At 39.8% G+C, this 16511-nt stretch overlaps 1 protein-coding gene across 1 annotated transcript in view; it reads right to left on the reverse strand.

Moving 5' to 3' along the window:
- Positions 1-16511, reverse strand: part of hspg2 (heparan sulfate proteoglycan 2) — a 185127-nt gene that overhangs the window by 31509 nt on the left and 137107 nt on the right. Inside the window, exons 54-67 of the mRNA XM_036591441.1 lie at positions 13148-13283; positions 11229-11380; positions 10061-10190; positions 8354-8500; positions 7410-7544; positions 7094-7275; positions 5558-5753; positions 5055-5234; positions 4169-4429; positions 3890-4052; positions 3462-3559; positions 3047-3313; positions 2111-2223; positions 1416-1563 (exon numbers count right to left, since the gene is read on the reverse strand). Of these exons, the coding sequence (XP_036447334.1) occupies positions 1416-1563; positions 2111-2223; positions 3047-3313; positions 3462-3559; positions 3890-4052; positions 4169-4429; positions 5055-5234; positions 5558-5753; positions 7094-7275; positions 7410-7544; positions 8354-8500; positions 10061-10190; positions 11229-11380; positions 13148-13283 (2308 nt within the window). The remainder of the gene's footprint in view (positions 1-1415; positions 1564-2110; positions 2224-3046; positions 3314-3461; positions 3560-3889; positions 4053-4168; positions 4430-5054; positions 5235-5557; positions 5754-7093; positions 7276-7409; positions 7545-8353; positions 8501-10060; positions 10191-11228; positions 11381-13147; positions 13284-16511) is intronic.

Below are 16511 nucleotides of genomic sequence, written 5' to 3' on the forward strand. Positions count from 1 at the left end.
GTGGAGTATTAGGATTTTTACACACATCAGTGTCACTGCTAGGTTAAGAGTGGTTCACCATCCAAAAACAGCTCTGTGGTCAGAAACCAACCACTGATTAAGGGCTAAAGGATGGCTTAGACAAACTGTGCAGGTCACAGTCTCTAATTGTAGATCAACAAGGTGGAGCATTGAGGTAAAGTACTGTGCAAAGTACTGCACTATGTTTTGGGGATATGGAGACCCCTCTGGTGGAAATGTGCTAATTGCATGCAATGGGTGGGACAATATTTTGTAATGTCGGTTGTGCTTTGGACCCCTTCCTCAAGTGGATGAATCTGATGATTGCGATTGCGTCAAAACTTGGTAAAGGGCATGCCTTCTGAGTATGTAATTATTTACTATTGTCATTTTTTTTTCCCAATTTTCTTTTCCAATTTTTTTTTTCCAATTTAGAGATATCAAATTCCATCCACTAGTTAGGACTCCCCCAGTCGTACGATACCGCCCCACAGCTTTTCTAACTGCCGCTAACACAACGTCATTAGACAGCTGAACGCGCTCTTAGGAAAGCACCAACTGCCAGTTCTGTTACGTCAGCTAACAGACACCTGCACTGACTAGCACTGCACTGAGTGATGGGCGAGATGGTGGAAGGCCATACTACCCACCCAGAGAGAGCAAGGCCAATTGTGCTCTCTTGGACTTCCAGCCACAGAGGGCTGTAGCATCACCAGGGATCAAATTCGCGATCTCTGAAGATAGGGCCAACAGCTCCACGCTTCAGATCTAAAAACATTCACAGGTGTTTCTGTCCATCCTTCTACTGAAAGAAGACAACTCAACACTATGAGTCTGAAAACTCTGATGTGTAGCTGTCAGGTTTCGTTAAGAGCCCAAAACCTCAATGTCACTGATTGTGTTTGGGATTACTTGGAACATGAGAAGCAGAAAATTTGACTGAACTTTGGAGATGTGGAAAAATATCTTTGATTTTGTTGCTATATTATATTTCGTTGTTGAGGCTTCTGAGTAATTTTCTGTTAAATATATACTTTCTTTTTTTCTGACAGTGAAAAATGAACAACTTGTACTAAACAACCTTTCTGACTGGAAATTAAATAAACGAATGGGGGTCTCTGACTTCTGCACAGTGCCGTAAGTGTTTCTGAGTGTACAAACATACACACAGACTCTCACAGTGTTACAGCCATATTACACAATCACACACAAAACTTAAGCACTACTTTCACTGAGGTACAATTATAGAGCAGTGCTACACTGAAGCATTTCACTAAAGCATAACGTCTGAAGAAGCTATGTACAGTAATTACAGAAGAGCTGGTTACAGACGACTGATCTGCCAGTGTAATTACAGATTGCTTCAGCTTTGACGTATTCTTTCCTGCAGTTGAATGCTGGAGAGGATGACTCACCGTGCACTTTGAGTTTGGTAAAGGCCTGCACTTTGCCCTGCTTGTTGGATGCCGTACACACGTAGGTGCCAGCATCCTCATGGGTGACGTCTGGTACGGTCAGCACATGGGCATCCTGCACACACTTGGGCGCCAGCTCTCCTTCCAGCTAGAAGAGAGGAGGATATTGATACAGTGAGTCTTCATTTGTAAGAAGATGAGGGGTCTGAGTGTGAATCAAATAAACAAAACACCACTACATTTTGGGGAAAATTGTGTTAATTAGATTTTTTGCCAATCTATCACTTCATATGATACAACTTCCTTGTATTTTTATTTTATGTCAACTTTCTTTTTCAACTTAGTTTTTGTTGCTGTGCCTTTAAGACTGATATATGTAAATGAGCTGTGTTCTGATTGGATGCCCAGTATTTTGCCTCTTTCAAAAAGCAGTCTAAGCGAAAACATTTCTTATAATGTCAGCGTTTGTGGGCGTGGCTAAACTGTGGTAGGCTGAATAGGTGGATATATTTAAGTCTGTCTTTTTTGTATGGTTTAAAAATAACAACAATGTTAACAGAATTATGTTTATTTCAAACCCAGTTATGTCAAAAAAGTGACAGTTTAGTTTTCTTTAGGCCCATTAAGAAAACAAAGCATCAGGCAAACGTGTTCAATATGACTAGAGTTTGAAGTTCCTGGGTAACGAGGATTACCTTGGACCATGCAATGGTTGGAACAGGGTATCCTGACGCAATGCAGGGGAACACTGCAGTGGAGCCAACGGTCACTTCTTTCGTCTCAGGCTGAGCAGCAATTTGCGGCAAAGCTTTAAAACAGACACAAGGTTCATAAAGTGAGAACCAACAGCAAAATTACAGACTAACAAACAAGCGTCCATTTATGCATTTTGTGCTTAATTTAGTGCACAAAGTTATTATGAACAGGGAGAGTTTAAAGTGCCAGTATTCGACATTTCTTCTCGTCTTGAATTATATCGTAACTAGTATTTTCCCCCTCAGGTCCACTTTATAAAAACAGGCATAATTTACTTCTGCATGTCCATTTTCTAACCTTTCTTAGTTCTTAGAACTACACATGCTGAATTTGCTTAAGAGACTGATATATGTAAACCAAAAAATATGTAAAAATGTATGACCTCTGATCTAATTGGTTGCCCTGTATTGTGCCTCTGTCAGAAAGCACTTCAGGCTAAAACATTTCTTACAACATCAGTGAGTAGACACTGTTGGTTGAATAGGCAGGTATATGTAAATACACCATTTTTTGGGACATCCCCAAAAAACAATGACTTTCAAATTTCGTTGTATGCAAACGTTTGGGCGCTCTTGGTCAAATGCCATGTTTTGTTTATTTTCTTTTATTTAGTGAAAATATGTTCACACACTTCTGCACATTTTAATGCACAATTACTGTTCATTTGCTGAATTCACTATTAGAAATAAAGGTTCTGCGCAGGTAGAGGTTTTTTAGAAAAACGTAGGAATTTTTTTAGAAAAACTTAGAAAATGATTTTTTCAAGATATGAACACCTTTAAGAGAATTCAAAAGAGAACCTTGGGGTGTCCCCAAACTTTTCCCAGGCAGCGTGTGTAAGGCTGAGTAAACTGTTGCGGAACATGTGCACGTACACTGGATGTTGAGCACCACAGTGGACTGCACAGAGCCCACGTCGTTGGTGGCGGTGCAGCGGTACTGTCCGGCATCAGCCTCTGTCACCTGCTCGATCCTCAGCATGCCCCCCTTCACCTGCACGTGATCGGGCAGCGAGCCCCCAACCTTGCTCCAGCGCACCGTGGGCTTGGGTTCGCCAATGGCCTGGCACTCAAACTCCACCGAGTTGCCCACCATGACCGTCTGCACTGACGTGCGCACGTTGATCATAACTTTGGGAAGGGCTGCAGCACACAGAGACACACAAGGACCGGCCAGTCAGAGTGGGACAGCTGGGGGCCAATTACACATCCAATACACCAAAAAACGCTGTGGCATGAACTTTCAAAAGGGTTTAAAGAGCGACCATGATAAGCAGTGCAGTTGGCAGACCTTGAATGGTGAGTTTGGCACTGTCCTGGGCCTGTCCGTACACGCTGGTGGCTCTGCAGATGTAGATGCCTTCGTTGCTCTTCTCAAGGTTCTCGATCCTGCGGTAAATGCCAGAGATTAAAATTAGGAAGGACTTGAGGCTCAATTTAAAACTAAAAAACACATTCAGAATATGACCTGGTCTAAAAGGTTATGTTCACAACAGAGAACCTTAAAACTGTATTTCAATCTTTTACCATGTAAAATAGGGGTGACATGACCTGTACACAACCTGCTCCCGTAACATGCATTACCTCCACTGCATTGTTGACCTTTGTTTTGAACACGGAAGGTACGTTTTGAAGTATCAACATGAAAATAAGGCTGTCTGCCCATTTTGAAATGTCTCAAGAAGAAATTAACTGGAAATGATATCTGCTTTTGCTCACCTTAGAACTCCATCTTTGACGTGGTGATTGGGCGGCAGGGCTCCTCCTTCCTTTAGCCACTCCAGTTTGATCTCTGGGCCTCCATTAGCCGAGCAGGTGAACTCCACTGCGCTGCCCAGAGCCTTCACATCCACCTGAGGGGAGACGCGCACCGACAGGGGTGCTGACCACAAGAGAGATTATAACTCCAGACTTTCTATCATTATTATTATTATTAGTAGTAGTATTTCACTTGAGTCAGGTCACATTCCAGGCACATGACATTTCTGAACTACTCACATCTCACAGACACTTTAGCCAGCGCCTCACTGCGGCCAACTTTGTTGCTGGCCACACACTTATAGGTGCCGGCATCACTGGGGGAAGCCAGATTGATCTGCAGGTCACCTCCCTGCTGCTCGGCCGTGGCGGGCAGACTGCCGTCCACTTTGCTCCACTCATACCGCAGGGGTGGGGTGCCATGAGCCAGGCACTGCAATCTAATGACCTCTCCCACTCGCACAGCCATGTCATCGGGCAGTGTGGTGGTGTATGGTGGGGCTAAAACAGAACCACACACATTCCGGTTAGAGCAGGGGTGTAAAGTCAGAAAAGCATTAGAATGGAACAGCCCTATATGTAACTGCTTAAACTGTGAGGGCCAGTATTGTACACTCTCAGACCTACATAACTTACATATTCAGTTATGTTTTTCATTTGTGCCAGAGGAGCCAACAAAGTTGAAAGGTCTTTTTATACCGATCAGAGTTTTATAGACAAAAAAGTCACATTGGACTTGATGTGAAGGTTTTAGAGCATTAAATCATTAAAAATCTACTCAGTGTTAAAAGACTTTACAGGGGCTAAACATTAGAATATAATTAAAAAGATTTAAGAATTAGGTCTCTGCATACAAAATTGGAAAGAAAGAGGCAATAAATTCAACTTTATTTCATGGCTGCTCTCAATAATTACTGATAAATTGATGAGTAGTCCAAGCCCTATACATTAGTTTCAAATGACTAAATGTCTTCAGACACTAAATAATTAGCCTAAAGGGGTTATTTAATGGGTTATTTAAGGGGTTAAAAAATAAAACAAAAATGTGACATATGTGAAATAAACGTTTTCTCTGTCAAACTTTGAACTTTTCAGTGCAGAGTTTAAAAAGAAATTCTGAACTCACTCTCTACATCCAGCATGATGGTGGCTTCACTGGTGCCCATGTGATTGGTGGCATTGCAGATGTACTGTCCAGAGTCCTGTCGTCCCACACTGGGCAGCACCAGACTGCCATTGACTATCTTGTGTCTCCAGGGGAGAGGAGCACGTAGCTTAGACCAAGTGACTGTGGGCTTTGGGAATCCTAGGAACAACAGACATGATAATGTTTCCATTACCGTGATAATTTTTTTTATCATGACACACAATATGCTGTTGATATCTTCAAGTTCTTAGAGAGCACCTCCCAACGGCATGTTTCACTGAAAATATTTAATTAGTCCTGTTTAACTGGATATAGTGCAGAACAGTATGTGAAGTGCTGTTTTCCAATGTGGCAGTACCTGTGCATTGTGTCTGCATGTCAAAATATTGTGTGTAATGAAAATGTCTTTGAGTAACATGACATGATATTTTTGCCACATCACTCACCCTGACTTTCAATACAGTGCAACACCAGACACTTACCTTGAGCATCACAGTGCAGGGTGGTGGTTGCTCCCTCTACTACAATCATCAGAGGCTCTCGCACGCTGACACGAGGCACAGTGGGTACCTCAGGTCCACCTGCCACGATCACCTCGATCCGGGTCTCTGTTGTGCCCTGGTTGTTCTGTGCTGTGCAAACGTACGTACCGCTATCCTCAGGCCGTGCAACCAGGATCTGAGGAACAGAAGACAGCAACTCCCTCTGATTAACTTATTTCCCAGATGTTTTTTTTTTATCTTGCATATTGTTTAATAATATTGCACTCAGAAAAATAATAGTTTGCACTGGAAAAAAATTGGCTGGTGGTTGGTGGCTGGTTTGAGGGTGGTGGTGATTGGGTTTTTTTTATGGGGGGGGGCGTTATTGTACACACCCCTCACCACTTTTTGAAATTACAAAAGATAATTCTGGAGGGAAATCGTTGTCAAAAAGTATGTTTATTTTTAAGTGCAACTTTAGCATAAATCTCACACAGCACACATGATATTGTGCTGCCACTGCAAACTAAAACAGAGTCGCTGTTGGAGTATAGATTCTCCACATGCACACTTAAAAAGCCTCTGTCAGTGTGCAGCAGCACTTAGCCAAGCAGCTAAGCTAACAGCTGAATTTACTACCTTATTTGCATCGGCATTATGTGATTACTGTCTACACTGAAAAAGGTGTGGTCCCACTATTTTGTATAGCCCCCAATAAATTATCTATAGATGTTCAAATGTCAACAAACTATCTAATGAAACCAGTGTTATGGGCAGGGTTATGATTCAAAGAAGGGTTAACACCAGGTTTTGGGTTAGGTTTAGGCTTTGGGTTGGGGTTAAGATTAAGGTTAGAACCAGGGTCATGCAAAAATAAGGTGAATTCAGTAGACATCTAGTTAAATGTAAGCTAAACATAGGTAGCATCAACAAAACATTTCATCTACAATGAAGTGTTACAAGAAGTGTTGCTTTGAATGGACTTGATTTAAATGTGTACATTGGTTCAAATTTTTAAGAATTTCAGTGACATTCAACAGAAAAAATGCCACTGTAATTGTCAATTAAATTTAATATCTTTAATAAATATGTCAAATATCAAAAACCCATACCATTATTATTCCTGTTAATAATATAATTTGTTTTTGTCTTTTAATTTTGACATATAAACATTGGATATAATAAATACAACAACAATTCTAGGTGTACTACTTGAACTATGAACTGCTGCATGTAAACTGTAGCCCACCAGGCTTGTCAGACCAAATTTGCACTTCTGCATATTTGTATATAGCTAAAGGACCAGTTATATTATTATTTTTAAATGATTCTTTATATTTTTTATGCTTTTGTCTAACGTAGACTTAATTAATTCAATAACTAACTATGTAATTATTCATGTAATTCTGCATTTCAATAATTATTTAAGATTAATGTTTAACATAAAGGACAAAACTCTACAGTTCTAAAGGTTAAAAAGTCTTCAATAAATGAGGATGAATGGTATATTAGGATGACAGACAGCTCAGCACTGACCTGCATGACAGCGTTGGACTCCATGGGCACAGGGCTGCTCAGCATGGTCTTGCGGGCATTGTCCAGTCTGTGCCAGGTGACTGATGGCCGTGGCTCTCCCGCTGCCTGGCACTCTAGGTTAATGGGGTCACCCACTTTCACACGCAGTGGGCCTTTGGGGGTCACTGTGGCTCTGGGAGATTCTGAAGGGAACATAATGAATACAACTGAAACAAGTAATCTTTACTGTAGAACAAATGAAGTATCAGGTACTGTGTTGTGAAAATAAAGTGAAAATAAAGTTCAGCGCTTCTGCACAGTTTACATATTATCATACCTCTCACAATCAGAGACACAATGCTGTGAGTGATTCCAAACAGGTTGCTGGCCACGCAGCGGTATGTGCCCTGGTTCTTCGGCTGGGCATTGGCGATGGTGATCACTGAACTGTCCGGCCCAATTTTCACGTTATCTACAACAACAACAAAAAACATGTTTATTAATCCAATATCTAAAGTGGAATTCACACTGGAACAACACCAGAGCTGCACTGTCTGCATTATCTGCCTTCGACTCTTGGTGTGCAGACAAGCAATAACAATGCATTTGATTTTGTCATATGGGCTGCATCTGTTTAATAATAGACAAACTGATGATTCAACCAATCGACCATAAAGAAGTTGATGAAATAAGGTTTATTTTTATTACTCTTGTTACGATATTCGTAGATATTACTCGTTTTTATTTTCAGACAAAATAAAGGGCATGATAATACATCTTATCAAGTATATAAGTGTGGGATAGATGTGAATTGTTTTACTATGATAGGCTAGTCGCAAGTAAAGTTACAGTGCTTATATCTCCACCAAATTTCTGACCAATTAAAGGACAGAAACAACACTCGTGTGCAATTTGGTGCACTTCAAACACAGTGTGAAACTAACCAAACCAAATGAAAAAGATACAATATCACAAAAACCCAAACTCTAGTGTGGACATTAGCAAACATACTAAGTGTGAAAACAGCCTTATGTACTCATTTGCCTACTCAACATATATTCACCACATTATAATAGCTTGCTAAATATCTAAATGCCCCAACAGCAATTAATGTTTCCTTTTTCAGTTACTTATTATTACATTTATCCTCATCAAGGTATTTTGCCAAAATATTACTTGCATTTGTTTCAGCTGTAACACATGGAAAGCATCCAAACACAATAGCAATCAGTTCTTGTTAGTCAAGAACAGCACAGTAGTCACCGAGCAGTAGCAGTGTACCTGGTAGAGGCTGGTTGTTGGTGAGTTTCCACTCCAGGCGGACAGGCTGGGCCCCGCTGTGCACTCTGCACCTGAAGCTGGCCGACTCTCCCAGCTTCACCGCTGCACTGTGGGGCTCAATGGAAATAATGGGGCTCTGGAGACCTTCTCCAGATCCAGAACACAACAGTTAACACTTTAGCTCAACATAATGCACACAGAACCAGCCAAACGTTTGGACATTTCCTTATTTTCTGCATTTTAGAATTATAGTGATTGTGTTAAAACTATAAAATAATATATATGGAGCTATGCATTGACAAAAAAAGTGGTTGATAAATTAAAAATATGTTCTGAGGTTAGAAGTCACCTGGGATGCTCTTTCAAAAGGTGTAATGAAAATATGCTGAGCCCACGCCTGCTGAAAATTTAGTTGTTGGGGGGTAATTTACAAAAAAATACATTTACATTACTTTTGTTGTGGATATAAATTCACTTGGGCATCACTATCTCTATGTCTTAGAAGAATTAAAGCCTTTAGATTAAAGCATTAGTAACACTTTAGTTTAACCCTGCTACATAACACTGACTTAACCAGAGGTGTCGTCTGACCTGGTCTTCCAAATATTATATATATATATAGCCCCGAATAGCCCTAAACAGTTTTTATCCAGCCCTGAACCTTATAACGTTAACATTTCACGTTTCACCCCAGCTCATTTGCACATTATTCTCATGATTCATGGTTTCACTCAACTTTTTCTACTTAATCAACTTATAAAAATAAGTAAACTGGCTGTTTTAAAAGTTTCCTGAACATGAAGTAAGTTAGCAGAACAGTTTTCATGTGTGTTGCATTCTGTTAACCCCTTAAAATACCAGGCTTATAACACACTAAACCTTATTATTCAGTAACTACAGGGACTTCAATGTAAACTGGTTGAGCTATTCTACGTTTATAGAAGTAAATAAAACCTTGGGACCACTGTTGGGTCCTGGCCATTTAAGAGGTTAACCCATTTTTTGAAAAAATTAAGGCAGCCAGGATACTTACCTTTTTAAGTTTAAACTCCCAATGAGTTTTCACAGCGTACATAAAAAAATCACTTATTTGAAAACCAGCCCAACCCAAGCCCAATGTCGTATGTGAAATATTTTCACCTGATATTTTGTCGCCCCCGACGCCCTGCAGGTCTCTAACAGTGTTTATCGGGACACAAAATTACCCAGATGGAATGCCTTGTTTTAACGTGATCTTTTATATTTAAAATATAGTTTCTTGTTTGGTTTTAGGCAAGAAGAGTTTTACTGAATGACTATTCAGCTTCTAAAATATATGAAACTGTAGATAGTGTAGATAGTGTCAATGTTATGTAGCAGGGTACAAATAAAGTGTGTTTACAATGAAAAACACATTCAATCCAATATGTCCAAACCTTTGACAAGTACTGTACATAAAACAACACAATGTTCTCAATGTTCCTCCAAATCTGAAACTGGTACTGGCAGTAAAGCATTTTGTTGATGAACTGCTTGGCACAGAGTCTACAGAGCTCAGAAAACATGCAGTTAGGTAACGATGAGATGTAAACTGGGTGTAAACTGGAAAGGCTGAAATGGTTTCCTCTGAATGAGGCCTCTACTCTCTGCATCATAGTGCACATGGTTTTCTTCATCCAGACTAAAAGACACGGGAATGTGGAGCTTCTGAGTGAGTGAGGCGCTTACGGGAAGACTCAGAGGTAACAGAGACGGAAACGGAAGCCTGGCGGACGTGTGGGCCGCCTTCCACCCTGCAGATGTATTCTCCAGAGTCACCCTGAGACGCTCGCAGAATCCGCAGCTGGGTTCCGAAAACCTACACGCATACACACATGTAGAGTCATATCCGTGACTATTTTGAAGGTGGTGATTTAACTGCACAGATTTTGGAATGTGAGGATGGATAATGATTAAAAAATACACCAAAATAAACACTCAGCCAGGTCAAATCTTAAACCTAGACAATATAACGAATGTTTCGCATTTTGAGATTGTTGTAAGCTTATTATAAGAGTATGTAACACACTGGATTACTGGATTACCTGACTTAAAACAAGTAAAAAATGTCTAGAAACAAGTTAAATAATCTCATAATGTTCTTAAAATTATAAGAAATGTAAGATGACTTCTCTTGCCAAGATATTATTTGTTGCTGTGCAGGCTATATCCCACTGTGCAAACAGATACGCAAAAATTTACACCCCCCTGGTTAAATGACATGTTTTTGTTAATTTGGTGAAAATAAGTAAACATCCTCTATAGAGAACATAATTTCTGACATTTTAATGTGCATTTAACATATTGGGGATAAAATACAACAGAAATGTGTCCTGTGCAAAAGCAATGGCACATTTTGTATTTCCTATTTTTTTCAATATTTAAAATAATAATAATAATAATAATAATAATAATAATAATAATAAATAAGTAGAAAAAAAATAGAAAAAGTGCACTACAATTGCAGAAATAAAATTCAGTTTGTTCACAGTAGAGGAAGTGTTAACTTATTTTCAGAAGAACTGTAATTGAATTGAATGGTTCTGATGGCAGAGATTTATATCTCTAGTCCACATGTGTCAGACTCCAGTCCTTGCGGGCCAAAACACTGCAGACTTCAGCACGCTGCCTCATTAAACACACCTGATTCAGCTTATCAGCTAATCAACAAGGCCCTCTTTCATGAACTGAATTTTGAATTGGTAGATAAGAGTAAACACTAATCTCCACAGCACTTTGTCCCGGAAGGTCCCCAGTTTGACATGCCTGCTCTAGTGTATATCATGTATATATCTAGACTAACAGTCACACAAAGCAAAACCGACGGTAGCCTGGATGTCTGAACTTGAACACAGACCTTGTGGTTGGAGGAGAGATAGCCATTAGCTCTGCTCCATGTGACAGAAGGAGGAGGGTTTCCTGGGACAACGCAGTTTAAGTCCAGTGACTCTCCCTCCACCACAGTGGCAATGGAGGGCTGGATGGTGACAGCATTTGACACAGTGTCTCCTAGACACAGAAAAAACAAACATTTTATCTTTTTTGCTGACACAGGAATTATGTCTGGGACTAAATCTTTTTTTTTTTTTAAAGAGACATCAGATTGTTTAAACAGTGCGCTGGGAACACACAGTACTAATTCTGTAATGACTACAGACCCCAATTCACATACTTCCAGCTTCCTAATGCCACAAATCACAATTGGCAAACTTAAAGGTGTCTAGTGGTGCAAAATGTGTACAAAAAAGGAAACCCAAATGTTTAATAAAGAATATGACTAGCCTGTCCACAGATTACTTTCCTTCTGTGTTTAACTGCACATGCTCAAACCTGATTACGACTTTGTTCTGGAGCTCCTTCTACATGTGACCCTGTGTTAATTGCCAGCATATGTGTAACAGTGTACGAATGTTTTACCTCATGTGTCATATACATTCTGTAGACTCAGTGTGCACAGTTTGAACTTATTTATATCTACGTATCTGATCGACGGTTGGCTGTACAAGCAATTTTTCTTATTAAATGTTTCAAATATTTATTTTTGGAATCAGTGCCAGTAGTAAAATAAACACACACATTTATACACTAAGCACATTGTTTAAAGGATTAATTAATTTATGTATAAATGTGGTTGTGTTTAAAAGCACAACATATCATTAGAGTAAATTATGTGTGCAAATAAACATAAATATAGTAAAAAGTAACAAAAGTTTCTTGTTTTAAAAAGATTTAAGTTTATATCTTGTGAGCTGTTTGAAGAACAAAGTTCAGTTCCAGATTTCTCCTCAAAGCCCCCTGCCATCAAATCATTCATTTGCTAAATTCCATCACCGGCACACTTGATTTAAAATAATGAAGTCGAATGGATTAAATAAACCACATATCGGATGATAATTACAGTTAGCACTGGGCTGCCATGAGGAGAGGTTTGAAAATGGTTGAACAAACACAATGATGTACATAAAATCACTACTTATTGTATTCATTTGTATTTATTGTAATACTACTATTTCACCGAGCAGATCAACAGAAAATTTCCTCAATTTCTCAGGCACCTATTATTTATATGTATATATAAACCTGAACACGCTGATGAACACCACATGTGCTCAATAAACTTTACAGCCCACACTTAAGTATTTTCTCCAAAGTTTTTTTCCTACACAAAATATTTAGTGGGGAACCCTCACAGCCTTTTAAGGCCTCATGATATCTTTACAATAAAAAAAAATACATGTCTGTAATTTAATACAATCATCATGCCTGTTGTATTTAAAAATACTGTATGTAAAAATACTCATTTCATTCAAGTTTTGGTTGAAAACAAAAAACTACATTTTAGAGGTTAAAATGTTTAAATGACCAACCGGAAATTATCCAATCAGAATTTTTCTCTCTGTGGTATCTGGGTAGACACAGCCAAGTTCGCTCTCCTATTGGTTAAGACTTCAAGAGCTGGGCTTAATGCATTAGATTAACCTCTAACATATTTAGGAACTGACCGTGGAATCAGCCAATGGGTGGGACCAATTCCTGAATGCATCGCTGACTGTGAATATGAGTCGTAGCCTGACCAATGCGTTTCGGTCAGATGTTAGAAATGGAAAATGGTAGCAGCTGTATGTCAGGACTCATGTATTTTACAGGCTTCAAATATCTGAGTTTAACACGGAACAGCCATAAAATGTTTAAGTGAATCACTGTTAGTGCTGACGTAAGAGTATAATCCCATAGGGCCCTTTAATTCTGCTAAAAGAGCTCAGATTACTAAATTACCTTTAATCACAGTGACCTCAATGCGAGCCTCAGAGGAGCCCACAGCGTTCGTTCCCACACAGAGATACGTGCCAGCATCTGACATCTTCATGTTGGGGACGATGAGAGTACCAAAGTCAGTGCGCTCCATACGGGCCTACAGGGGGACGGGGGGAGGGGGATTAATGTGATGTGTCCGCAGCATATTGCAATCAATGCCGTAACAAACAAGAGCTTCCTTGCATCATTTCTTATATCAGTTCTTACCTGATACAATCCAAACAGGAATATATAAATTCACAGAACAGACAAAATAATCTACTCATATGCATTGATTAGTGTGGCAGCTGTGGAAGCAGCTGTGGAAGCGCTTATGTGCTAATAATGAAGTTTTACAGGCTTGCTTTGATCCGTGTAAAGCTGCTTGTGCTTATATGTCTCATGTACAGTATAAGACATGAAGGTTAAACTCTAGATATGACAGTTGTCTGTTAAATAATAATCACTGATTGCAGTTATTAAAAGCATCAGTGTGGCTGATCAGACGTTTCACAAAGTGAGATGTTATATGATGATGTGGACTGAACATGGTTAGAGGAACTGTTATTTTCCCTACACTACATATTCATTTGGCACATTTAAATGTACTTCACAAAAAACAAACAATCCCTGAATCTACTTTTCAAACTCTCTTGAAAAAGGAATTCCACCAAAATGATGACATAATTCAGTCATAGACAAGTGAACAAAGTCATTCAGATTGGTTTGATGGAAAATGATGCACTGAAGTGACAGATTTCTTAACAGTGGTGGTGATAGGAACCTAAGGTTATGATGAAAACAGAGGTGGGCAGAGTGCATAATACTTGGGTAGGTACTGGATCAAAAACTTATATGAATGCAGGGGAACTTAGTAAATCCATCCAGCATCTATCAGCAACGCAATGGAAGTTTTTTAGGCTCTATTTTTCTCGTTTTTGGAATTCATTTGGTCTAAAATAAAATGATAAGGCTCCAAAGTCAAAAGTATGACCAATCGTTACGGTGGCGCAGTGGACAGCAAGAAGGGCCTGGGTTCGGTTCCCTGGTCGGGTAACCAGGGACCTTCCCCGTGTCTGTGTGGGTTTCTTCTGGGTGCTCCGGTTTCCTCCCACAGTCCAAAGACATGCAGTCAGGCCAACTGGACATGCTAAATTGCCCCTAGGTGTGAGTGTGTGTGACGATGGACTGGCGGTCTGTCCAGGGTGTTTCCTGCCCTCTGCCCAGTGAACGCTGGGATAGGCTCCGGCTCCCCCATGACCCAGAAGGATAAGCGGTTTAGAAAATGTTTGTGTGTGTGTGTGTGTGTGTGTGTGTGTGTGTGTGCGTGTGTGTGTGTACAATGTAACTAAGTAAAAAGAAGATTCCTCTTACTTACTAATATATCTGCGTATAAAGTATTATAAAGTATTATGATTTGTACAAATCCATCAATATTTTGTTTAAGTACATGTGCTTAAATAAATGTAACTAGTTACTACCCACCTCTGTTAGTAACCATTTCCTGTAATAACTTTCAGTGAGGGAGCATTAAACTCTTCAGATGTCTGGCTACTACCACCACAACTGTGAACACTTCTAACTTTGTAAGTTTCTCTAGAACAGAGCATTTCACTTCAAACCAACCTGAATTACTCTGTTTACAATTTAATTCAAATAATGATTTAGTTAAGTACAGGTTTTAAAAAATGATTTCAAATTCTCCTTTAAAGCTTAGCTTTCCTCTCAGGCCCTTCATGTACCCTGACCACCACATCCGTCCTCCTGCTCTACAATATTACTCATCAAATGTCTCATCTCTTACTAAAGTTTCATTGTCTTTTCTCTTATTTAATTTGTTTATGTTGTGATTATGTTTTTTATACTCAGCCACTGTGATCAAATCCGGTAACTGAAGAGCACCATATAAATATAGCATGTCATCATTATTAAATTTTCAGTTTTGAATATAATGACATCAACATCACCTCCACCACCATTATCACCATCCATGCTATCAGCAGCCTGGGACATACTAATATATGCATAAATGCGAAGCCAAGAGGAGGGGGTGGTCTCTGTCCGACCTGTTTGGCATCCTGGGCCGAAGCTGCTTAGCTGTGAAGTGCTGAAGCGTGAGGGCTGTGAGCGGCTCTGTCTGAAACACGCTTGTGAGCTTTCAAAGCGGCACACTGGCCAGAGCACACACAGTTTCTGCGTGGCCGCACAGCAGACCTGAGAAAGAAAAGCTGCGAAAACTGAGCCAATGCCACTTCGCCCTGGGGCAAAAATGAAACGGCCCACAAAGGCCCCCAGCTGTCCAGCAGGACAGAGAGGACCAGCCTCTCTTATACCGAAATCAGATATGGTACCAGATATAAGTAGTTCCCCGTCCTGGTGCTTTTGCCCACTCTAACATACCCGCTCCAACTGAGCTAATTAAAGGGGAATTCCACAGATTTTTCAAAATTTCTACATAATTCAATGGTTGAGATGTAAACAAAGTCATTCAGAAAGGTTTGGTGTGAAATGGATCATTGCAGAGAAAAGTATCATGATTTATTTACAATGGTGGTAACAGGAACCAGAGGTTGTGATGACTACAAAGCAAATAAAGCCATTTTGTTTAATCTCCAAAAACACCAGTGAACCTACACGTCTTCTGAGATTTTATATGTAATGCTATTAATGGCTAAAGTGGCTAATCCAAAACAATAAGCTTTCTTCAGGTACTGGTTTCACTTGCATTGTGAGACAATGTCTTAAAGATCAAGCAATGCATTTATAACCATTTCATGTAATACCTTTCCATCTTAGGAACATATCAGGTACTCCAGGCCTAAGCAGACTTTCTCTATGGGAAAAATGGATGGTGTTTTGGAAAACTGCCTCAGCTGTGGTGACCTGAAATGACCTGAGGTCATTTAGCTGTTGAAAAATGAAGAATGCTACATACATGCTACAAACAAGCTGAAACACACCCGAGCACTGATGTCTCCTGAAAGTCTAACTCACACTGTTATATACCAACATACTCAGACTGTTGGCTACTATTGCAAAAGCAACTTAACTACCATATTTGGCAAATCTGGCTGGATTGTGTGGGGAATTTTGGTGAGGTTGTCAGTGTTATGATGCCAATTCAGTGTGTGCCAATTTTAGCCTGCATAAGGCAATAGTCCTATTTTTGCTCCTTAACAACCTTGTCATTCAGAGGATCCAGTGCCATTCGGGGGGAAAAATCTCTGCATGGCAAAACGTATCGACTTTTGAACATTTTAGTGTACGACAAGGTGCAATAGCACTGATACATTTTTCTCAAAGAGAAAAGCAGATTAGACCCAGAGTTCTTGATTTGGGAATGTCG

The sequence above is a fragment of the Colossoma macropomum genome, unplaced genomic scaffold, assembly GCF_904425465.1.
Source record: "Colossoma macropomum unplaced genomic scaffold, Colossoma_macropomum, whole genome shotgun sequence".
Classification (NCBI taxonomy): Eukaryota; Metazoa; Chordata; class Actinopteri; order Characiformes; family Serrasalmidae; genus Colossoma; species Colossoma macropomum.